We start from the raw sequence: 24,294 nt of genomic DNA, 5'->3' as shown, positions 1-24,294 counted from the left end.
CAACTATTGTCTCTGTCAATTCCTTAGAAATCTGTAGAAAGGAGAGATCTGATTTGAAAACTGAAAAAAAAAAAAAAATGAAGCCCACATGGAATAATTGCAGCTGTCTCACTTAAGATCATCCAATGGCTAGCAGATCTGGCGTTAGAAACCTTTGCTCTTAAGTCTTTCTAGAGTACTGTATTAATATCTTTACCTTGTTTCTCAATCCTATAGCACCTTAATTAAAGGAAATTAAAGGGATTCATAAATGAAAGAAAACTTTGGCAAATAACCTTAGGAAAGATATTTTTACAAAAGGCTAAATCTATTGATCTCTTCCGGTCTACATCTCATTGGCATCTTGGGCGGGGGGAGGTAGCTGATTTAACAAACAGGCGTTGGTCCAACTAGCTCTCCTGTCACTACCTTCCCCTTATCAATTGGCATTTGATGGTCTCACAACTGATCTTTTTTAACTGCTTCATCAGTATAGAATCTCAATGATTATCTTTTTTTTTTTTTAAGATTTATTTATTTATTTGACAGAGAGAGAGAGAGAGGAAGGGAAGCAGGCTCCCCGTTGAGCAGAGAGCCCGATGTGGGACTCGATCCCAGGACTCTGAGATCATGACCTGAGCTGAAGGCAGCGGCCTCTGAGCCACCCAGGCGCCCTCAATGATTATCTTTACCTCTGAAGCACTTACCCAGATATAAGTCACTTTGACAATTTTCATTATGTCAGGAAATTGGACGCACATGATGCCAAGTTCATCCTGATTGCCCGAGAAGGCGGCAGCTCTGGGCAATCTGCTGCAGGGACAGGGGAGTACCTGGCCTCCTGGTGCCTCACTGATATTCAGTGAGAACAGCCTGGGCTACTGGTCTACCAAGTTGGCTATAGCTAGGCAGGAGGGGACACAAGGGCCTCCAGATGACTTTTCAAGGTATGCTTCCCTAAGGCTGTTTTTCTTCTCTTTTCAGAGTTTAGAAGGAGGCTCATACCGGGGAAGCTTGAAAGACCCTGTAGGCTGCCTGAATGAGGGGATGACTCCACCCACACCTCCTAGAAACCTGGAAGAAGAACAGAAAGCCAAGGCCCTGAGAGGCCGGATGTAAGTAACTTTCCCATATACTACCCTAGTAAGCATGTGTATGGTGGACAACATGCTGAGGTTGGAGGAAGTTTGGGGAGGATTACAGAGGGGTCCCCCACACCCTATTTCCACAGATACTATTCATTCTAAGTAAAGGTGACCTAGATCTGTCCAGTGTACATTGATAGACAAGGCACTGCTGTGGCATCGACTTTAAGAATTTTAGGCTAAAGTATTGTCAGGGAGATAGCAGCTGTTATTGACAAAGTGTGGTTATAACCACGGTCTGTTAGAAATTTAAAACATGTTGGGGCACCTGGGTGGCTCAGTCAGTTAAGCATCTGCCTTTGGCTCAGATCATGATCCTACGGTCCTGGGATTGAGCCTCCCGCAGGCTACCTGCTCAGCAGGGAGTTTGCTTCTCCCTCTCCCTCGGCCCGCTCGCTCGCTCTCTCTCCCCCATCATTCTCTCATAAATAAATAAATAAATCTTTTAAAAACAAAATAGCACATGCTGACAAAAGGAAAACAACAAAGTGCAGAGAACTACGGGACTATTACTATGGTCCCATATTAGAGAAACCATGGCAGAAAGTCTGGTAGAGTTTCACCTGAGGAAACATTTCTCAAAATGTAGAGAAGTCATATCTAGGAAAGGCTTCTGTTGTGCCGGCTGGCCAGGGCCTAACTCTACCCCTTTCCTAACCCTTTAAGTTGGCATCCATTTGTGAGCTTAGCTCCAAGAGAATCTCTTCAATTTTTTTAATAGTTGGGGGTAAATAAAATTCACATTGCAGCCCATTTCACAAAAACCCCTCCTTTATATAAGGTTTGAGTTATCCACCCTGATGTCAAGGCCATCTTCTGTTATTTGAGATGATCAAGAGGATATCAGATACCATTAATCCCAAACCACAATTCCTCCAAAACTTTAGTTTTCTTGCTTCGGATTTGATTCCATGTTGGAAGCAGAGCTTGGTGAGTCTTGGATGTGGCCTGGTGTGTGAGGGATTATAAAGCCCAGAGAACTGATCCCTTTGCTAATTAGTCTGTCTTTCTCCCTCAGACTCGTTCTTCCTTTAGCCTGGTCACAGATGTGAGGATTAGCAAAAATGAGTGAGGCCAGGCCCCTCTGTTGCCTGGAAACCGGCAAAGTGAACATCTATGACTCTATTTCCTAGGAAACAAGAGTAGAAACATCGTAGCCAGGGCCTGGCCTCCAAGCAGGGTTGTCACCTCATAGCTGAGCTGAACAAGTGTCTCTTCAGTTCCAAACTTTCCCCTCAACTTTATGGGTACCCAGGGGAATCCCAAGAATGGAATAGAGATAGAAAAAATACCGTCCCTAAATGGAAATTTTTTAGGACTTGTATAAAGCGGCTTCTCTTTAGCCTCTCAGGGTATTTTTCACATAGATGAGACAGTGGTGGAGCCAATGCTCCAGTCCTCTGTCAAGCCAACCAAAACTCAGATCAGAGAGGAGACCTTTGGGGTAGCAAGTGGTCCTTGGCAAAGCCTGTTACTGCTCTTGTCATTTGGTTGAACAGGCTCATGAGCAGTCATGTAAGCCATTCCAGATGTGCTGTTGTCTGATCTTGCTCCAAGAGGCAGAAGTTTGTTGCCTCTTTTACTCTCTTTACCCATTTCTTCTCCCTCTTCTTATTCTTTTGCCTGACTCCACAACTCTCTACAACCTGAGCTATCCTGAAAATCCAGCCATTACAGTGTCTCATTGCTCTTGCTGCAACTTATGGCCATGATGAAAGAGAAGATAGATACATGTTCTAATTGTGAATTCTGTGTGAGGCGAGAGGCCAGGGAAGAGGCGTGGTGGGGGGAGGGGGCGAGGTACAGGGAATGGAGACAGTCCAGACAGCAAAGGGTTAAATGAGAGCTCTGTGGAGAAAAGATGAAAACAGATACTTATTTGTCCAGGACAAGAAAAAAGTCAAGGGTGGGCTTGATTGTCTTCAAGTTTTAGCCGTCATTCATTGAATAGTAGGTGTTGAATACCTATTGTGCCCCAAGGTATGGGATGTATCAGTGAATTAGACAAACAATAGGAATAAAAGAAAAGTCCTTGCTCTCATGGCAAGTGTACACTATAAAGGGAGAAACTGCACAATAAACAAAATAAAAATAGATTATTAAGTATGTTAGAAGCTGAAAAAATAAAAAATAGTAAGGGAGATTTGGAATATGATTGAGACCGTGTTGCGATTTTAACACACAAAGACTAGAAGCAGGTAAGAAATAAGCCATTAGCTATGGCCATTAGCCAGGGAGGAAAAGTGTTCTTGGCTGAGGGAATAGCCAGTGCAAAGCTTCTAAGAGATTTCCTGTGCAAGACCAGCCATTCCTCACCATTGTGAAACACAGAAGTTAGAAATAGGTGTGACCTGTTGCTGGAAGAAGTTTAGTTGGGCGAAAGAGTAACATTTACCTTGTAAATAACCTTTACTAACAAGAACCGAACATTTGTTAAAATGCTTTAGTATGATTTCAATTTATTTGGCAATTAATCATGGTCTGTCTTATGCTGCATGTAATTTAAATCTTTTATGGACCTTTTCAGAATGTCCATTAATGCGTCATGATCTCCCCAAGTATTTCGTCGGGCCTTCAGTGGAAGTGATGCCAGGCCCACTAGCATCACCTAGCCTAATCATCCCCCTTCCCTAGAGGCTGGAAAGCCCAAGACAGCCCTCAATCTGTCAGCAGATAGCATAGGATAAATATATCGCCTGGAGACAGAGAGCTGGACTTCATCTCCAGAGGGCCCTCCCAGCCCCAAATTCCCACTCCCACTTTCCTGTGGGTTTTTTACCATTTTCTTCCAAGCAGTAACGTGGGCCATGCTAAAGATATATTTAAATGCTTTTATTTGGCCTTGCCAGTTCCTTCCTGTGGCCTGTAACACATGATTGTGGATTGTGTATATTAGAGAGAGGAAACTGGTTGGAAGTACTGGACATGCTGATAAAGAAGCATGTGTTCCTTTTGCTTTCTCCCCATCACCCTGAGGCCCAGACCCTTGGATCTGTTGGCTTCTGTGTGCCATATAGGTCAAGAATTCCAGATGAATTGCTTCCTGCATTCAGAACACTTAACAGCCCTTATGTTGGGGTTCCTTCAGCCCCTTGGGCCAAATAAGCAGTTGTGTGGCTCCAAGCAAAAAAAGTAGTAGGAGTCAGACTCCAGTAAGCCGCACAGCACCCAGCCTGCCCCCCTGCACAGCCCTGAGTATTTTATGTCCAGCTCTTTACTCTCTGGACAGAAAGAAAGAGAAACTCTTGGATTTGAGGCCTCAGGGGCACCAGAGAGCCAGTCTGAGCAGTTTGCCAGGCAGCAGGCAACAGTGAAAGAGCAGTCTCTGAACTCTGGCATAATAGGTTCAGATCCCAACTCTGTTACGGACTTCGTCATCTTGGGCAACACAGCCTCACTATCTTCCTCTATATGAAACAGGGCTTACAGGGGCACCTGGGTGGCTCAGTGGGTTAAAGCCTCTGCCTTTGGCTCAGGTCATGATCCCAGGGTCCTGGGATCAAACCCAGCATTGGGCTCTCTGCTCAGCAGGGAGCCTGCTTCTCTTCCTCTCTCTCTGCCTGCCTCTCTGTCTCTCAAACAAATTAATAAAATCTCTAAAAAGAACAAACAGGGCTTACGCTCCCTGCCTTGATAGAAGCATGAGACATTTCAGATGAAGGGCTGGCACAAAGCAGTGTCTGAGAGGAGGAAATCATTAACAAGAAAGAGACCAAGAAAGCAAGGGTCCTTGTGTTGGTTACACCCCACATCTGCTGGGAAGAGGGGAGGCTACTGCTTTGAAAGCTGTGATAATGGGGGCCTGTAGTCAACCTTTCTGGCCCTGACTGGACCTTTTACAGGCCAGTTACCAGGGACAACTATCTACTGTAGCTTCTGTATCTCAAAAGTTTCACTTGATGCTGGTGTCTCTGAGGACTCAAAGCTTGATTATCAAGCAAATGTCTCTCTCCTCTTGATAATCACAGAATAGAGTTGAAATGAAGGAAGGAAAGTCTCCTGGTGAGTCCTTGGCCTCAAAGCTTTCATAACTCAGTTTTGTCCAAGTGTCTTGTCTTAAAGGTGCCAAAGTATCTTTCCTGTCAACTTAAGTGTGAAGATTTCTTGCTTTGCAATGAAGAGGAACCCTCATTGTTCTTAATCTCCTGCTCAGGTTTGTCCTGAATGAGCTGGTACAGACAGAAAAAGACTATGTCAAGGATCTGGGGATTGTGGTGGAGGTGAGTATGTGGGTCAAGGTGGGTCTGCGGTAACCCAACCAGGGGCATGTTGGACCCTACCTGGGTGGGCCAAGGTGTTTTTAACTTGTGGGTTATGTGCAAATACATCTGGGTATTTGCAGAATGAGACTAAGAATGACAATAGATCAAATATAATATACAGGGTTTTTTCTTTTCTCCTTGAAATATCATAAAAGATTCAGAGGGAGATGGGGTCTCAAGTCTGGGGTAGAGCTGAGTCCCTTCCTCTTGTTTTAGGTGACTAACTTACTACCTCAAGAGCCTCATATGGCGTTTAACCATGTGGACATTTCTTCTTCACACCTATGAGTCACCATGGGCACAAGCAGGGCACTCCTAGGGAAAACTTGGGGCTTAGAGTCTCCTTAGATTTTAAGGAGAATGTTATGGCTACCAAGAGAACAGACCAAGAAAAATCCACCCATAAGACAAGACTGACAAGTCCATAGTTAAGAGTCAACTTACAGTAAATAAAACAGTGCTCTCCTTAGGGATTTACTTTAGGGGCATTTAGATGCTTGGATGAAAAAGACTTTCTCTTAAGAGGGCTGAAGACAAAGAAAGGGACCTAGAACTTTATCAGAGTTGGGTCTGTCTCTCTGCACGGGGTGAAATCCTGGCGGAACACTGAGAGACAAAGGAAGAGCTTGCCCTCAGGCTCCCAAAGAGAGTGGGCACTTATGCCGGCTGTGGTATATGAGGCTTGGCATGAGAGCTTTCTGGTAAAGATGCCCCACTCATCACTGCCTCTGCTCTACAGGGCTTCATGAAGAGAATAGAAGAAAAGGGTGTCCCTGAGGACATGCGAGGGAAAGATAAAATCGTGTTTGGAAATATTCACCAGATTTACGACTGGCATAAGGAGTAAGTGCCACCTTGTCCCGAGGACAGGGCCCCCTGGAAATCCAGGACCTGCCCATCCTCCCCCTGCATCTGACCTCAGGGGTAGGGTAGGGCTGGGGGAGAGTCTGGTGTCATCTATCGCCTCATGGAGAAATAATATAGTTCTGAAGGAGGGGGCCTCCTTCCCTTACGCCCTCCCCTCCTTTTAGTTTTTTCTTGGCTGAACTGGAAAAATGTATCCAGGAGCAAGACAGACTGGCCCAGCTCTTTATTAAACACGTGAGTGCTTCCCAGCAGCCTCTGCGCCCTGCCCCGCCCCTCCCACCGGGCTCCCTTGCATCCTCTCCAAAGTTCCTCCTCTCTTCTGCCCCTGAGGTTCTTTCTCACCCAAGTTCTTGGTTTTTTGAGGGGTTGGGAGGGAGTACCTTCTTGGCAATTTGAAAGATGGGTGGTTGCCTCCTGCGTGTACTCTTGTTTCCGTGGTATTGAAGGGCCTGTGACCCCTGAGCAGGGCGTGGGGGCCGTGCCCTGGGGTGGAGCCCGGCAGGGGGGTGGTTTAAGTGAGGGGTCGGTGGGGGGCGGCCTCCTGAGTGCCCCTCGTCTGCCTCTGCAGGAGCGGAAGCTGCACATCTACGTGTGGTACTGTCAGAACAAGCCGCGCTCTGAGTACATCGTCGCCGAGTACGACGCTTACTTCGAAGTAAGCTGCTCGGCCTTCGCAGAGCCGGGGTCAGGGAAGAAAGGCAGCCCGAGGCAGCCGCAGTCAGAAAGGCCGGCCGTGTCCAGCCGCATATGCCTCCCCTGCCCCAGACAGTGCTGGGACCCCCTTCAGGGCAGAGAGCGCTGCCTCAGGGGAACCACTGTCTTACCTCAGTTCCGTGGGCGGCTTTGCTCTGGGCGAGTTGAGGCGGCCTGTGTGCGGAGCAACGGTGACACCAACGCGGCTTCAGGAGCTTGGCCCCGCTTCTGGACCCCAGTGCAGACCGCCACCCGCCCCACCTGTCCTGGGGGACTGCTGGCGGAGGCGCCTTCTCCTCAGCCAGGCACTCGCAGTCCCCTCAGGCTCTCCTGCTTGCGGTCTGGAAGGTTCTGTCAAGCACCTGCCAGTGTTTGTTTTGCCCTGCCCCGGAAGTGCTGCTTTTGTTGGAGAGCAAGGCTGTGCCTCAGAGAGAGCCCTCCTCCATCTGTTGGCAGATCTGTGTCCAGGGTGGTGCAGTTAGGCCCCTGCCCTAGGAGGAGCCCTTCTGACAGCAGAGAACAGAATACTCATTCCAGCGTGTCCCCCGGGGCTGGAGGGAGGACACGGGGTGGGAAGTGCCTAACATGCAGAAAGTGGTGGGTTTGTGTTGTTAGTAGCATGGTGGCAGCTGTGTGGGCAGCTGTCCCTCTCCCCTGGTTTGAGGATTCTAAAACTCCATTGGCCAGAGGGAAGGCCTGTCCTTCTCACCTTGCCCGTTAATCGTGGGGACCTCATTCCTTTGGTTCCTTTTTCTTCTAATGTAGATCCCTTGTGTTCCAGGAGGTGAAACAGGAGATCAACCAAAGGCTGACACTTAGTGACTTCCTTATCAAGCCCATTCAGAGAATCACTAAATACCAGTTGCTCCTCAAGGTGAGAGAGCTGTGAGCCTGAGTCAGGGCCGGAGAAGGGTCATCTCAGATTCTGAGATGGGGAGCAGGTCAGCGGGAGGCTGTATCTCCACCACACCTTTCCCATGAAAGGGGGGGAAGGGGGGGGAGGATTTATGGGCTGTTATCTTCCCTGTCCCTGACTTATGTCAGCTCTTCCTCCAAATAAACTGCATACCACTCCTGCCTATAAGGTTGGTGGTTAGTTCATTTTCTTTCTTTCAATTCGTTTTCTTCCCTTGTCACCATCATGGACTTGGGATCTTTAAAAAATAAAAAACAGTAACATAAAATCAGAGGGACCACAAGGAGAAAGAAAAGCCAAGGCAAGGCCCTGGAGAGCCTAAATGAGTAATACCTAAAATTTGATCATATTTTATCTTTTAAAATAGTTTAATTTGGTTTGTCTTACAGAATATGAGGTAAATGGAAGAGTGAGATTGAGCTTTCCTTTCTCCCAGGCTTTCTGAACATAACCCCCACCCCTGCTCCGCTTCCTGCTCAGAGCCTCTCTCTCCCTTCTTCCCTTTCTCCCCCTCCTCCTTTGCCCATAGCTTTTAATCTTTGAGTATTTGGGGGTTTTCTCCATGTTTCCAATATGATTCATAAGTTCATATCTCAGCTTCTATAATGCATTGCCATGTCTGTTGGGGAGGAAAGTCATCTGGGTGTCATCATAGGTTTTATGATGCTGGATTTTTTATAGTGCTCTCTTTTCCTAACTGATGTCTCCACTCTGCACCTTCCCTGCTCCCTCCTGCCCCCACCTTGCTAGGACTTCCTGAGATACAGTGAGAAGGCTGGTTTGGAGTGTTCTGATATTGAGGTGAGTCTAATGCTCTTGGCACTGGCTGTTCTCGGAGACAGTGTTGGATGTCTGTCTCTAAGGCAGAAGAACTGGCTCTTGAGGGCCAAAGGTCCAGGCAGAGTCCTCTCAGTGAGAGCCCCTTGCCAGCAGCTGCTCAACAGAATGGAGAATGACAAGTAGTAATAAACACACTGAGTGTTTTTCCAGAACCAGAGAATTCTGTCCTGAGAATTCCAGAGTTTCACTGCACTCATCTTCTCAGTGTGGCTCCAATGGCATATGGTGGGAAGGGGGTGCGATATTTGAGTCTTCTGACATCCTTCAGAGATTCAGTGTTTCAGTGTGCCATTTCATCCGTGAATCCAGGTACTATCTGAGTTCAACACATAAAACATCCTGTTTTCACTGCCTCCCTACCCTGGAGGATTACTCCCTAAGTGAAGTCCTTTGAGGCAATCTCACCATGGGGATTATTTTAAGCCAGAGAGGTTACAGACCATTCTGGCAGGTTATTTTAGGTGAAAACCTCTAGTGTTTCACAAGCCAGGCTAAGCTGTTGCTTAGGCAGCCAAGAAGCAACAGAGAGAAGAAAGAAAATATGAGAAGGAATGAGAATTGCTAAATAAAAGTGAGAAGGAGGAAAAAGCTGGCTGGGTAGCGTTCTTCCCATATGTGGTCACTGATTCATCTGGAGCCGTGCGCTGATGATCAACATCCCAACAGAAAATCCCATACTACTCTAGGAGTGGGCAGCAGGAACCAATGTCCTTTCCTAGAATTAGGGATCCCCTCAGAGGTCCCTGTCCTCCAGCACGGAATTGCCCTAAGCTTCCTGCCTGAGTGCTTATTCCCCTCTTGTGCTGCTGTTGTTCTCTCCCACAGAAAGCCGTGGAGTTAATGTGCCTTGTTCCAAAACGCTGCAATGACATGATGAATCTGGGACGCCTGCAGGGCTTTGAGGTGAGCCCTTACCGAGCCCTCTCTCTTCTGGACAGCAGGAGCCGGGGCTGTGAGGCAGCTTCCCTTTGAAGCCCTGTGCCCTTTGAACCTCCTCTGCCACCTCCACTCGCCATCTCTGCCTTTGTGCCAGGTTCTCTGGCTCACAGGCCCAGAATATGTATCTATTTAGGATATCCAGTGATAGGACAGTCAGAGGAGGCTACAGAGCAGTCCACCACGCTAGAGTCACAATTCCAAGGGGGTTGGAAAGACCCGAAATTCCTTATAACTGTGGACTTGGCAGTGACCTCTGCTTTGCTTGCTTGCTTGAGATGTGAGTGCGGGAAATATGAGGGAGAGCAGACTATGGAATGAAAGTAGCACCAGAGGGAAAATGAGACACCCTTTTGGGGGGAGGGGGTTCTTAGGTTTACACAATGGCTTGCTTTTTAGTTAAGTGAATATTTAAAACTTTAAAGCACGCACACATTTCTATTCTTTGAAATAGAATAGAATCTTAGGAGCTTGAATTGAGAATGGAATCTTAGGAGAAATAGCTAGATGTCCCTAGAATTTTTGGCTTCATTAAATAGCCAGTTTGCTAGGGCTGCCATAACAAAGTCCCACAGACTGGGTGGCTTAAACAGCAGAATTTATCATCTCATTTTTCCAGAGACTAGGAGTCCAAGATCAAGGTGCAGGCAGTGATGGTTTCTTCTGAGGGATGTGAGGGATGGATCTGTTTAGGCCTCTCTCATTAGCCTATAGATGGCTGTCTTCATGTTCACATGACATGCTTCCTATGTCTTCATATTGTCTTCCCTCTGTTCATTTTCTGTATCCAAATTTCCCCTTTTTTTAAGGACAGCGATCATGTTTTAAGTAGACTCACTCTAATGACCTCACTTTAACTTGATTCCCTCTGTAAAGATCCTGTTTTCCAATATGGTCACATTCGGAGGTACTTGGGGTCAGGACTTCAAGATATGAAGGGGGGAGGGTTGAGCAATACACCCCATAACAGTGAATCTTTGAAGAAAAAATGGGCTTTCCTACTTTAAACTCGATAAGTGACTACCATTAGTTTATACCCCAACCTCATATGCTAACTACATATCATCTGTTTTTAATATTAATATGATCAAATTGGAACTGACAGAGTCATTGGCATTTAATAATTGTTGAACCCCTTAGAGAAAGATGTGGGTCTTCTAATTCTGTTTCCTGATAATTCTGCAGCCTAAGATTTTATTATTCCTTTCTAGAGAAACAAGGTTCCTGGAAGTTGAGATGGTAAAGAAAATAATGGCTTTTTTTCTCCCTGGCTAAATTAGGATAGAACAGAATAGAAATAAGGCAGACCGGTTTATAAGTAAATTTAGGAGATGGTACATTCAGGTTTGGGTTACTGAGTTGGAGTCCGGATGTCCTTGAGCCCAGTTCTCGTATCCTCACTGCTCTCTCAGCCCTTCCTTGTGCCTGTCTGCCACCGCTTTGTTCCTGTAACCAGGAACTATGTGGAGGGTTTTCTTTCTTGTTTATTTTTTGTAGATTCCCAGTTCTCCATGGTAGACCTGAGGCATCTCAGGTCTGCAAAGCAGGGCTTTGCAGCAGAAATATACCCTGAGTTCTTATGGCTTTTTGGTAGTCATACTGGATGAAGTTCATAGTTTTTTCCTTGAGGCTATACTAGGTCTAAAACTATTCTGAACAAACCAAGTAATTCCTTTTGCTCTTAAGTCTTGATGTCCACATGTTTCTGAGGAGGAGTCTGGCTTTACTTTCTCCTGGTCTTTGAAGGCACTGACCACTGACAGGAAATCAGCATCTGACCATACTAACTCACGTTAGACTCCACAAGAACTGCATGCATGCACATCTGTGTACACAGAAGGCCACACACAGACTGCGCGATTATCTTCCCTTTTCAGTGAAGCACCACCACCTCCTTTTTCTGTCAAGTCTCGGAGAATTTGCTTTGCATTCCTTCCACTAATTAAGAAGGACCATGAACATTCTTCCATCCCTTCTGAAGTCCAGGGCTTTGGGCCTGGGAGAAGTTTGTCTCTGACTTATATTTTCTCTCTTTTACATCCTCTAGCTTTCCCTTCAGTATTGGCAGGGCTATAATTCACAGGTCAGGCTCTTACATAATGTTAATAGAGCTTTTAGAGCTTTCCTGGCTAGCTGATCATTGGCTTAATATTAACTTTGGACCAGGGTAGAGATAAGCCTGTTTGGCTGCTGACCTTGACGGTAAGAAGCCATGATCCAAGCAGAGGGCAGGTGTTTCTTGGGAATAGGAAAGAAAAATGACCCCTGTGCTGGGTACTGTTTAGAATAAGGTATCATGTGCAGAGAATGGACCACATTTTCACTAAAGGGCAAAAGCCATCACCTGAGAGTGTGGTTCAGAGGAGGCCCTCTAGCTGCTATCAGATATCAGGTGTCAGCTTGTTCTTGCTGCAGAACAGTGGGGAAAGCAAGGCTCTCCAATGGCATCTGTGAAGACCTGCTGGGTTGGGCCTAATTCCCTTTGAAGATGTGAAGATGTCTCTGAAAACCAGGTTAGAAACTGGCAAACCAAATAGGCTCTTCCTATGGAGGCTGGAAAGTGGCCTGCTGGCTCAAGGCATTTTAAGAAGATCACAGGGCCCAGAAAAATATCTGCCAGCTTTTAAAACACGGTCACCTGTATATGGTACTCTGACGATACCTGTTCATAGGTAGCAGGAGACTAAGATTTCAGAATTAGACTAATTCTAACTAAGACTCCATCCTGAAATAATAGAAGGAGAGGAGAGGAGCCCAGCTCATTAGATTACTTGTGGTCCTGCCTACATCACTCCCCTTGGTCACAGATTGGTTCTAGGTTTGTGGCCATAAGAGTACCCGAGGTCCTTGGCCTGTGCTGTGAGGGACTTCTGAGGACAGAAAGGCTACAGATGTCACCCACTTTCTGTTATCCTTGTAATAAAAAATAAGAAGAGCAGGATAATCCCTGAACAACTTTTTAGCTAATGATTTTATCTTTCTCCCTTCTGGCATTTTCTTCGGGCTGCTTCTTAGTGGTTTTCTAGCCTTCTCCCCCTACCCCCACCCCCAGGGCTCCATGTCCCCTACCTGAATGTATGGGTCCTAATTCAGTCTCTTACTAGTACTCTTAGGCTTTTAGGGGGGCCAGTTTTGTGGACCCAGAGGGCTGTGGACCCCTCCCTATTTTTCACCTCCCTCACCCCAGTAACTTGTTTCCATCAGGGCACCCTGACCGCCCAGGGGAAGCTGCTACAGCAGGACACGTTCTATGTGATTGAGCTGGACACAGGCATGCAGTCCCGGACCAAGGAAAGGCGTGTATTCCTCTTTGAACAAATTGTCATCTTCAGTGAACTGCTAAGGAAGGGCTCCCTCACCCCGGGCTACATGTTCAAAAGGAGCATCAAGGTAAGGCTCCCAGTGGGGATAACAGAGCAAAAGACAGAACCAGTCCTGGGAGCTGCTTCCCGAGGACAGAGATGTGGAGTGAGTACGGATTCAAACCTTGGCAGTCTTCCAGCCAAAGCAGCTGTGGATGCAAAGGTTACATATTTTGAGAGAAAGAGAAGGACTGAATGCAGGCCTTCCGGATCATTCAGGTTCTCCAGGATCATGTCATTCACTCAGAGTCAGAAACCAAAGTATTTAGCAGTTAGATCCAGGACAAATTTTTGGAAATGTCTCCTGAAATAAAAATGTGGAAGAGCCTGCCTTTGGCTCAGGTCATGATCCCAGGGTCCTGGAATCGAGCCCTGCATCTGGCTCTCTGCTCCACGGGGAGCCTGCTTCCTCCTCTCTCTCTCTGCCTGCCTCTCTGCCTGCTTGTGATCTCTGCAAATAAATTTTTTAAAAAAATCTTTAAAAACTTGGAGGAGCTGTAATATGTTGTTGATTTTCTTTTTAAACCATTTAAGTATGAAAAGACTCAACTTGGCTTCTTCCAGATGAATTACTTGGTCCTGGAGGAGAATGTGGACAATGACCCCTGCAAGTTTGCACTCATGAATAGAGAGACTTCTGAGAGGGTCATTCTGCAAGCCGCCAATGCGGACATCCAGCAGGCCTGGGTGCAGGACATCAATCAAGTCTTAGAAACACAGCGAGACTTCTTAAATGGTAGGTACTGGTCCTGGCTTCTAACAGGGCCAATGTCAGGGAACCCCACACTTCTGAACTTCCTTGGGTCTGGGCTTAACAGTGACTTCATGAGCCCGGATGACATTTTCTATGGATGGTATATTTGTAGTTTTCAGAAACACTTTGTTTAGAATTTTTCTGAACCTGGATATGTCAGTGGAACAGATGGAACATGATAAAGATGCCTCATCTTTCCAAAAGAAGAGCTGTTCTCTTAGAGCCTAGACATAGGGTAGATGCCTTGTGGCCACCATTGCCAGCTGGAAATGATTGTGGCCGAAGTCTGAGTTGGGCACATCCACCTTGTCTTAGGGGCTGACTAGCAGTGTCCTATGTTTTCCCATTTCATGGCTAACGACTGGTATTTTCACAGATTCTCTGGTGTGATCTAGTGATAACTGGGAATTTGACAGATCAGTGGGAGAGCCTACATAGGTCCTCTTGCTAGCCAGCGTGAGCCCTTTCAAAAGAGAGGTGATCCCTAAACTCTAAATTTCAATGATATCTCGATACTTCCTAGAGCTCATGATTACACAGAATGTGTAGCTCTCTACGGACCCCGCAGGAGTCCCCTAACTGGTGGTGGGAACTGAAGTGAAATGGTGCTGCTACCTTGTTTATGTTTCTTTATCTCTTTTCATTGCTGGGGTTGTCTCCACGTTGAGCTTGGCATGTGACAGGAAGCGTACGGTTTTAAACTAGTGCTCGTCTCTCAAGTTGATACGCTCAGCAGTCTTTCTGAACACAAACAGAGCCAGAAGGTGGAGGCAGAATGTCACCAGAAATGAAGTTACCCCAGAGACTTAGCTAGCACATATACCCGTACATATATATACATACACACACATGCACACATATGCACATGCACAGACTCAGCAAGCACATATATCCATACGTACACACACGTGCACACACATACACAGGTCCAGTGTCGAATGTGTCACCTCTTGCCAGTACTGGAATCTGGACTCCTTCACGTGGCGCAGACAGCCTTTGTTGGGTGTCCAGCAGCAACCTGAATGCTGTGGGGAAAGATTGAAGGTGACATACAAGATGAAGACCAGGGGCACGTCATGATGTTTCTCTGGGCTTCTGTTGGCTCATTTTTGTGAAAAGCAGAAACAGTCTGCCCACATTGGCATATGCTCTGGTAGTAGAAGCAGGAAAGCATGGCACAACTCCCTACAATCTCAGTCTAATTGCATGATAAGGGATTTAGCACTTTGTATTTATTTTAAAACATGTAAAAAGAAATTATACAGCAAGATAAACATGAAGCTTCAAAGCAATTTCACACTGTAAGTATGAGAGTATTTTGGGGTCATCCCCTCTGATCCCACAACTGTAGGCAGTTTGAAGAAAAAAAAAACCTTTGTGATCTCTAGGGCTCTTTCTCATTCTAAAAAGTCTAAAATAAAACACCAGCCCACCCCTGAGAGGTAGCAATAGAAGTCGTATATAGTTTACAGTTTCTGAATGTAGAACTTTGAATTAACACCTGTGTTGATAAAATTTATGTAGAAGGTGCACATATATAAAATACATGGATCAAATTACATCTAGTGGTTAAGAATTTCTGATAGATTCTAAGCTGGAATGAGATTTTTAAGTTTATCAATTCAGTACAAAAGACAAATAAAAAAAAAACTGAAACCAGCAATAATGGAAGTAACAACAATGGCTCACACATGGAGTCCTTTGTCAGAGCCAGGCACAATGCTAAGCATGTATTCACATGTATCATCACAGTTCATCCTCAGGTCACATGGAAATGTGAGCCCTATTATCCTGTATTTTTCAGGTGAGAGAAAGGATTCAGGAAGTTTAATAAACTTGTCCAAGATCACAAAAACAGTAGGTGATAGAACAAGGACTTGAACCGAAAGCTATATAACTTAAAATTAGGCTTTTAACTACGAATTACCATATAGTCAGTGGTGGTAGGAATACACATTTATCTATGACCTCCCCGGCAAACAAAGCAAAGAAAGAAACAGGATCAGGCATAAGATGCTACAGATCAGGCAGAAACGAACCCTTCCAGGAGATCCGTAGCTTCCCTGATCCTAAGACCTGAGTAATGCAGACTGAACAAGTGGAAGTGGAAGCAGATATAAGGCTGTCTGTGTAGCTCATTTAAAAAGCCATATTTAAAAAAATAATTTAAAAAGCTAAAAAAATAAAAAGCCATATTATTTTGAAATACTTCAGCACATTTATTGTATCTATAAACAGGTAATACCCCAGTTCCATGTGATAGGTACTAATTCATATAGTCAGGTTGACAAGGCCTGCTTCAAAACTCTTTGCCATCTAACTTAAAACTTGAAACTGCATTTCTTTGGGTGTAGTCCATGGTCCAGACTTTTACATGGTTCCAAGAGACCTTTCTCTTAATTATAGTGTGTAGTAGAGCTATTGCCAAACTAGATTATCAGTACTTAAATATTTAATGTCTACAGAATCCTCTCCAGGGAGAAAGGCTGAGCTCTGGCAGGAGTCTGATACTTTGACACGTTCAAGGGGTAAGGCTGTGATGACAGAGTGGAGCCAGTCTTTTGCTCACAGGGACATGTGCAGGCATCGCAGGGCCAATATTTCCCTCCTGATCTCAGAGAGGAAGAAGGGTGGCCCTGTATTGGGTCCTACTGAAGGACATACTTAATCACTGTAGAAGTGTCCCTATAATTGAAGGCCCCAGCTGTTAACCCACTTAAATATTTGTTACAGAGAATCCTGATAAAAATGACGAAAGTAGGGGCGCCTGGGTGGCTCAGTGGGTTAAAGCCTCTGCCTTCTGCTCAGGTCATGATCCCAGGGTCCTGGGATCGAGCCCTGCATCGGGCTCTCTACTCAGCAGGTAGCCTGCTTCCCCCTCTCTCTCTGTCTGCCTCTCTGCCTACTTGTGATCTCTCTCTGTCAAATAAATAAAAATCTTTATTTAAAAAAAAATGACAAAAGTGGGCCAGCCCTTGAAGTCATTATTACAGAGTTTGACCTGTATGCCTTTTACCTGGCTATCCCTCTTTAGTACTCAGGCCTTGGAACTTTCTTATCTGAAACTTTAAAACAAGGCTCACAACTTTCCTCTGTCTCCTGAGCTCCACTGACTGCCATTCTACCAGTCTCCGAATTGGAGTGACCCTCAGCTCTTGCCTCCTCCTTGTACCAACGCTGTGGCAGAGTCTCATCTCCCTCCGGAACACTTGCCACCCCATAGCCATTCTACATTCTCGCTGGCTCTGCTCTGCTTGGGTCTCACTGGTCACTATCTCAAGGTTTCTGAATCAGCCTCTTCAATCCCTCTTCCAGCTGCCATGAGGTTAATGTTCTTTGGATGTGGCTCTGGTGAGAGAATTTAGAATGTTCAGGTTCATTTTATCCAATCACTTTTTGTGATCTTCAGAATTAGACCCAGACTCGTTAGCCTAGCTTTGTTGATCTTTCAGCCATGGTACCCGTAACCTCCTTATCCTGTCTCATCTCCTCTTCCTCCATGGAGACGCATGGCCTGCAGGTCCTTTGACTCCATCCAGTTCCCCAGACACACTTCACACTTGCCTATATCCTGCAGAGTCTGAAGCATGTCACCACCCCTCCCACGGGCCCCTACACGCACACACACCCACACATATGCACACACACAAAGCCTTTGTTGCTGCTTTTGCACGACACTGTGCACCTCACATAGGGCATCACTTCGTGTCTGCATTTCCCTTTTTAAGGTAGCTTTCTTAGTTCTCACGGGAGATTATAAGTTCCTTAAAAACAAGGTTAGTGTCTTCCTCAGTAACACCACAATGCCTGGCACAAAGCCTGTGTGTAATAAGCTTCCAAATCCTTGTGGGATTCCCGGAGCTTAGAGTAACCATCCGCTCTTACCTTGCAGCCCTACAGTCACCCATTGAATACCAGCGGAAAGAAAGGAGCACGGCCGTGATGAGGTCCCAGCCATCCAGGGTTCCCCAAGCCAGCCCCAGGCCCTACTCCTCTGTCCCCACGGGCTCTGAGAAGCCCCCAAAGGGCTCTAGCTATAACCCACCTCTGCCACCCCTGAAGATATCTACCTCCAATGGCAGTCCAGGGTTTGACTACCACCAGCCTGGGGACAAGTTCGAGTCCAGCAAGGTAAGTGACAGCCCTGCACCCCCACCCTCACCACTCTGAGGGCATAGCCTCCAAGCTCCCTTGAGGAAGTAGCTTCTTTTTATGCTGCTCTTTTGACCAGAAGCAACCCACCAAATACAGCCAAGGCTCAATTATTTCTCTTTCTTCCCCTGCCAATTGAGTGAGCTAGACTAGTTCCCTCTGCTCAGATACTCTGTGTTGAAGGACTGTTGTCATCTGCAGAAACTCTGCAAATATAAGGTAATATTGTAGTGGCAATTTTGACTTCTACCAAATAGAGTAGTTGTGGTTTGAATTACTGAAAGTGACAACTCTAGTGTTTGACATCTTAAAGAGATCACTCTTTCTAATGACGAGCTGCTGAAGTGAGCTCACGGTCATCCACCATCCTCTGGCTGATGCAGCAAGGGGAGATTGCTCGTCTGTGTGTGAATGGGAACAGCAGACTTGGATGAGACATTATTCACAGATAATCCACAATTCAAACATCACCATGGCAGCAGCATAGAATTAACTATAGACCCAGTCTGCACAGCTGTTTTGACCTTACCAAGTGGTAGGTGTGAGAATAAATGGGAAAGGTGTTAGATTAGGAATTCAGGCAATCTGGTTCCATTCCAAATTCTGCAGCTCACTTGTTCTAGAGCCTTAGCAAGTTCATTAATCTCATTAGGTCCCAGTTGCCTGTAGAACTTAATGGATCTGTGAATAGGAAGATTTTTTTCCCACTTACATGTTCTGGTTTTATTTTTTGTTTTATTTGCTCTATCCAAATTATTAGATGATACTGAGTTTTTAATTAACTGTTAACAAAAACTACCATAAGTTTTTTTTTTTTAAAAATCAACTGTTAATGTCTAAGTTCAATTCTGCATTAGAATTACTGTACTGACCTATTTCATCACATTACCTAGAAATTATTTTCTACATTAAAAACCCCTTGTGGGTGCCTGGGTGGCTCAGTGATTTAAGTCTCTGCCTTTGGCTCAGATCATGATCTCAGGGTCCTGGGATTGAGTTCTGCATCAGGCTCTCTGCTCAGCAGGGAGCCTGCTTCCCCTACTCTCTCTCTCTGCCTGCCTCTCTGCCTACTTGTGATCTCGATCTCTCTGTCAAATAGATAAGTAAAATCTTAAAAAAAAAAAACAACCTTGTGAGTTAACTGAAGCCATGTTGGCCTTTTGTCAAACTTACTGAGGAATTTTTTGTTCTGATCATGCTGTGTGAGGTAGCCAGATTACTAGGAGGTACAGGACAAGATTCAGCTTTTCTGGTGTACTCATACGAAAAGTCCTCAGAGGCAGGACCTCTTGTATTAATGAATACAGGTGGGACCAGAGTTTTGTTCCCACTCGAGTTGGGTCAGGATAGGTCATGGTCTTACCTTTGAATTGGGCAAATGTCTCATTGTTAGTCCTGCTTCAAAGAAGATCAGAATGTAGCATAAGACCAATGCTTTTACAAAAGGAAGAAAAAATGTTTTGAAGGGTCTGTCTGCTTTCTCCTGGGGGGTTGTGACCTTGACATGACCTTTGCCCCAACGTCACTCTGCCCAGGCGCTTGTGTGTATTTGTGCCTGTGCCACACTCTTCCATGCATTAGAGGATGCTGGTGGGAAGGTTGCATGCTAGGGAGGCTTCCAGGTGGAAGGTGTTTATGCCTTTCCCTAGGCTAGACAATTCTCTGCTTATTCACCCTAGATTATAATATTATATGCAACATTGTTATAAAAAATAGATATTCAACGCAAGTTTATCGATTTCATTTTGTCAGTTAAGATAATCTTCTGTCTGCTGTTTACCCTGATGGTGGAGGATTAGCCTTTAATCACACAGTGGGATGTGAACCGGCCTCCTCGTGTCTGTGTCCCTCTTGCCCTTGTCTCCTAGCAGGGTGACCTGGGAGGCTGCAATGGGACCTCATCCATGGCTGTGATCAAAGATTACTATGCACTGAAGGAGAACGAAATCTGTGTGAGCCAAGGTGAGGTGGTCCAGGTCCTCGCCGTCAACCAGCAGAGCATGTGCCTGGTGTACCAGCCCGCCAGCGACCACTCCCCTGCGGCAGAGGGCTGGGTCCCGGGCAGCGTCCTGGCGCCCCTCCCCAAAGCCACAGCAGCCACAGAAAATAGTGACGGAAGCATCAAGTAAGTGCCTCGTTGGCTTCCCCGGGAGAGGAGTGTGTGGATTAAAAAACCAAAACCAAACAAAGAACACAAAAAATGCAAACACATGCTAGGGAATTCCTGCTGCTTATTCTCGACAGTGCCACTGGAACCAATGTTTGAGCGCTGGAGCCACACGCAGCATGGGGCAGCCAGGCTGGATTGTTCTGGGCTTTTGTTGTTGTTGTTGTTGTTGTTGTTGACAGTAGTGGCTGTGGGTTTTTTTGTTTTTTGGTTTTTTCCTTTTTGTTTATAATTTTCTGTTCGTTTTTTTCCTCCCCTCCCCCATTAAGAAAAGAACCCTACTGAAACCCTAGATGACAAAAGGCATGCCTTCCGTTGCTCCATTTGACCCACCACAGGATTCACTGGACTGGACTTTATTTATATTGTATTAAGTTACCGATATATATATATATATATTTTTTTTTTTTTTTTGATTGACACCAAAAAATTACCTTAGCACGAATGCCAGACCTATATAGGTCAGAGGCCTGCTGCTTCTCCCAGGAGAGAGGGAACTTTTTGGTTGTCTGTGGCAATTCCTCTGTACAGATTGTAACTTTTTTTTTTTTTTAATTTCTCCCCTCCCCTGTCACTTTAATATATGTTCATGGTAATTTGTAAGATATTTCTTTTCCTTATTTTGGTTGCGAAGATCCTTCTGAACACATTCCTGTATAAAGTATTTTGCACTATTTAAAGAACCCCATATGGATGAAGTCAGGTTGTGCAATATAAATGGAGAGTCACAATGTTCATCATTGTACCTGTAATGTAACTAATAATTTTAAATGTACTATTTTAAATATGTAAAATAAATTTTCACCATGAGCATGTTTTAATGAGGCTAAAGACTAGTTGACCCTTTTTCCCCTATTTTACTATTCTGTGACTTTTAAATGTGCAAACTATTCTTTTTTTTTTTTTTTTCTTTTCTGTATTTTAGGGATTGGTTGAATGCATTGGCAGTGTTTTCCTACACAGAAAGGGCTTTAGTTACTAAAGCTCCAATATTAGCCTTCCCTTCAAGAGCCCCTATAATATCTCTGTCTCTACCTCTGAGATGTAGAATGGATGGGATTCCATCTGGTTGGGCACCTTTGAGGTGCTGACGTAATGATTGGGGTATGAGGCTGTGCTTGGCTTGCACCCCCTGTTTCCCGTGCTGTCTGGCCATCCATGGCAGAGGTGGAAGGAATTCTCCACCAGAGAGCTGAACAGGGGCACCAAAGGAATAGTGCTTCTTTGGCCCTTTCTCTAGCTCGGGCGAGAGGTGACCAACCTCACCCTGGCCTTTCTAAGTAATGACAGGCCCAGACTGATATCAGTGGTGACCTCTAAGGCACAATAGGCCTAAGTCCTTTTATTCTAAAGACATTTGCTTTTGGTACCTTTTAAGGAGCTTTGGAAATAAAGGCCCTCAAAGCATTGAAATTCTTATTAGTCAATCACCTGGTAACTACAGAGCTAACCTGTTGTGATTTGTGACCTAATTATGCAGGCACTCAGCACTTTCTCCTCACTTTTGTGTCTTTTGGCCACTTTTTCATACCTTCCATGGGAGGGAAGGTAGAAGGGATGTCAGGCTGGGCAAAAGAGAACAGATCCAAACACGAATGGGACATTCCGGTTCCTTGTCAACCCCTCTTGCACAAGGGTTGGTGGGAGTGGAGCAGAGGCACAGACTTGGAGTGGTCATCAGTATTTATCAGTGAAGGACACTTAACTGCACCCTCCCCAGGGCCTACTAGGACCACAAGAGTCAGAATTGGTTGTGATGCCTCCAGCATAAATGTCACTGAAACCCTGTTTCCACATCAGTTCCTGGGCCTGTGGCCAAGAAATGGAAGCTCCCCAAACCATGATGACAACTTCTTCTGGGAAGAATATGGAATTGAGCCTGCCCTACCACTTATACTACCCTAAGTCTTTCTTCTGAACATTATTTGTAACATTTCTAGTTTCTCATCAAGCATACCGAATGACCCAGAGGGTTGTTAATAAACGTAGGAACACGCCCCAGATTTACACACGCACTCACTGTCTGTCCACCCTAGGAGTCTTTGCAGCATGGACCTCCCTGACTCAAGGTGATGAAGTCCCTGACTCAGCCAGCCTCCTGCTCCCTCATCAAAGGTGTTCCCAGACTGAGTCAGGGATGTAAATTTTGGGGGTAAAGATATGAGGTGAATGTCTGAAGTTAACAGTGATATTGTCTAAAGTCAGTTTCCAGGACTGGTTCTCACTCAGATATAACAACTGAAGGGAGTTGCTGGTATGCTAAGGAGCCTGCCTGTTCAGGAGGTTCAAGAGAAGGTCTGGCCAAGAGATCCTTGCTTTCTGATGGAGTCCCCTTACCCCCAAAATATGAGAACATGACTATTATTGGCCTTTCCTATTCAGAAAGGTGATCATTGAACATGTGTGTTAGCGATCAATATTTTGGAAGCTCTTCGGCACATCCTAAAATTCCTGAAATATTAGACCATTCTCCTTCCTCCTAAGTCTTATGTGTGTGTTTCTCCCCCCACCCTGTGCCCCTTTCCCCTAATGAAGGCTCTTTCATCAGGCTCTGTCTGCAAAGGCATAAATTTGACAAGGAGACACTGAAGGGAGGCCAACCTCACTTATTCCTGATAATGATAGTCTTTCATCCAAATTCTGTGACCACTCCTGAAATTTATAATGTCTGCCCAGGATCATTAATGCTGTTTGTGACTTGGCTTTTGACGTCTTTGTTTTTGAGTCCTGACACACGTGGAACTTGAAAGCTCTGCTATGAGCTTGTCTTTATATGTCTGTGAAGTAGCTTCCAGACCCCTTAGTGGGAAGGAAGAAGTTAGGGTATTGCTGCCCCCACCACCCTGAGAGCACATAATGGGTCTTCTCCCAACAGGAAAACTCTAGGACCTCTTAGTGCTCGACAGAGCTCTTTATTCACAAACACCTGAGTGACAAGGAAGATATAGACCAAGAAAAACCCTTCATCCTAAAATAATCAGATAAGTGAGTTGTGTTCTACTGTGTATTAAGTCAAATGCTCTAGAAAAAAAAAAATCCTCTCTGTACTACAGTGTTTGGGAATAGCCACAGCCCAAATATAAATAATGAGATGAAAACCTCAAAATCATCCTTTTAGGTCTTTCTTTCTGGTCCTGGGAAAGTACCAATAGCTTATGCACTATAAAATCTACTTCTCTTATGTTTTCTGTTTTACCCACCACTCCCCCCCAATCACATTCTTCCACCCTACACCATACTGCTCAGGAAAAGAATTCCTCAGTCCTCTAAGGCTTCTTCAGTATGATATAAAAACTTTCCTTGGTAGAGTTTAATAACCCAGTACTCATATTTTCCTCAAGTGCTGCAGCCAACCTTGCACATCTCTCAGGAGGAGTCAGAACTCGTCCTCACTCACTGCCTATCGGAGGCAAGATCAACTACCAGCCACCACAGGAGCTGGCATGCGGGTTTGGGGCCTCTGAAGCTGGGGCTTGACTGGAGCACCTCACCTACTGACTCACCCAAGGGTGGCAAGCCCACCCACCACCTCACTCTGCCCTGACCTGCCATTTTGATTGGTGCATTTTTTGGTACAACAGGAAGTCATGTTCATGGCATACTCTACGAATGAGAAAGCGGGCGGAAGTGGAGCACACGGGTAAAAATGAAGCCACAGGGCCTCGTAAACCCAAGGATATTCTGGGCAACAAAGTCTCTGTTAAAGTGAGTAAGGTCTTCCAGAGCTGTGTCCCAGCTCTCACCTAGTCCCACCCTGCAGCATCTCACGAGGCAATTTGGGTGGATGGGGTTTTTTCTTTCCCAGCGTGGGGACCAGAGGGGATGTAGTTTAGCAGGATTTTGCATGCAAGATCAATTTATTTTTGGTTTTTTATTTCTCCTGGCAACTTTGATTCAAATAAGTAAGTATCTTTTTTTTTCTTTTATATCTTTCTCTTTATACTGTGCACATGTTTTATAACAAATTATCTGCAGTGTTATTGTTGTAAAAAAATGCAAGATGCTGGACTCATACTAAAGTTCTCAAAGCTGCCTATATAGTATCCTAGGTTTGAAAATAGATGCAGGGGAAGGAGATTAGGGGTATGTGCCAAACCTCCAACCCTGTGAAGTCTGAGGTTTGTAATTTAAGGGCCACTGTGGCCTTGGTAAAGTTTCATTTCTTTTCCCCAGAATTCAGACAACATCATTTTCAGGCCTATACAGGGGCAGGGAAGGGGA

At 45.4% G+C, this 24,294-nt stretch overlaps 1 protein-coding gene across 22 annotated transcripts in view; it reads left to right on the top strand.

The window, feature by feature from the left end:
- Window positions 1–24,294, top strand: part of KALRN (kalirin RhoGEF kinase) — a 661,801-nt gene that overhangs the window by 597,588 nt on the left and 39,919 nt on the right. For 10 of the 22 annotated variants that reach the window (XM_082700868.1, XM_082700867.1, XM_082700853.1 and 7 more), the window contains 13 exons: window positions 964–1,094; window positions 5,278–5,344; window positions 6,126–6,229; window positions 6,418–6,487; window positions 6,822–6,908; window positions 7,728–7,820; window positions 8,613–8,663; window positions 9,528–9,605; window positions 12,843–13,028; window positions 13,565–13,736; window positions 17,647–17,885; window positions 19,775–20,031; window positions 23,655–23,778. In XM_082700868.1, the coding sequence (XP_082556994.1) occupies window positions 964–1,094; window positions 5,278–5,344; window positions 6,126–6,229; window positions 6,418–6,487; window positions 6,822–6,908; window positions 7,728–7,820; window positions 8,613–8,663; window positions 9,528–9,605; window positions 12,843–13,028; window positions 13,565–13,736; window positions 17,647–17,885; window positions 19,775–20,031; window positions 23,655–23,778 (1,659 nt within the window). The other 12 variants (XM_082700870.1, XM_082700864.1, XM_082700863.1 and 9 more) reach the window with 6 other exon arrangements.

Source organism: Mustela nivalis, assembly GCF_964662115.1.
Source record: "Mustela nivalis genome assembly, chromosome: 1".
Classification (NCBI taxonomy): Eukaryota; Metazoa; Chordata; class Mammalia; order Carnivora; family Mustelidae; genus Mustela; species Mustela nivalis.
Note: the sequence above shows the minus strand (reverse complement) of the source record. Positions and strands in the feature narration are given on the sequence as shown.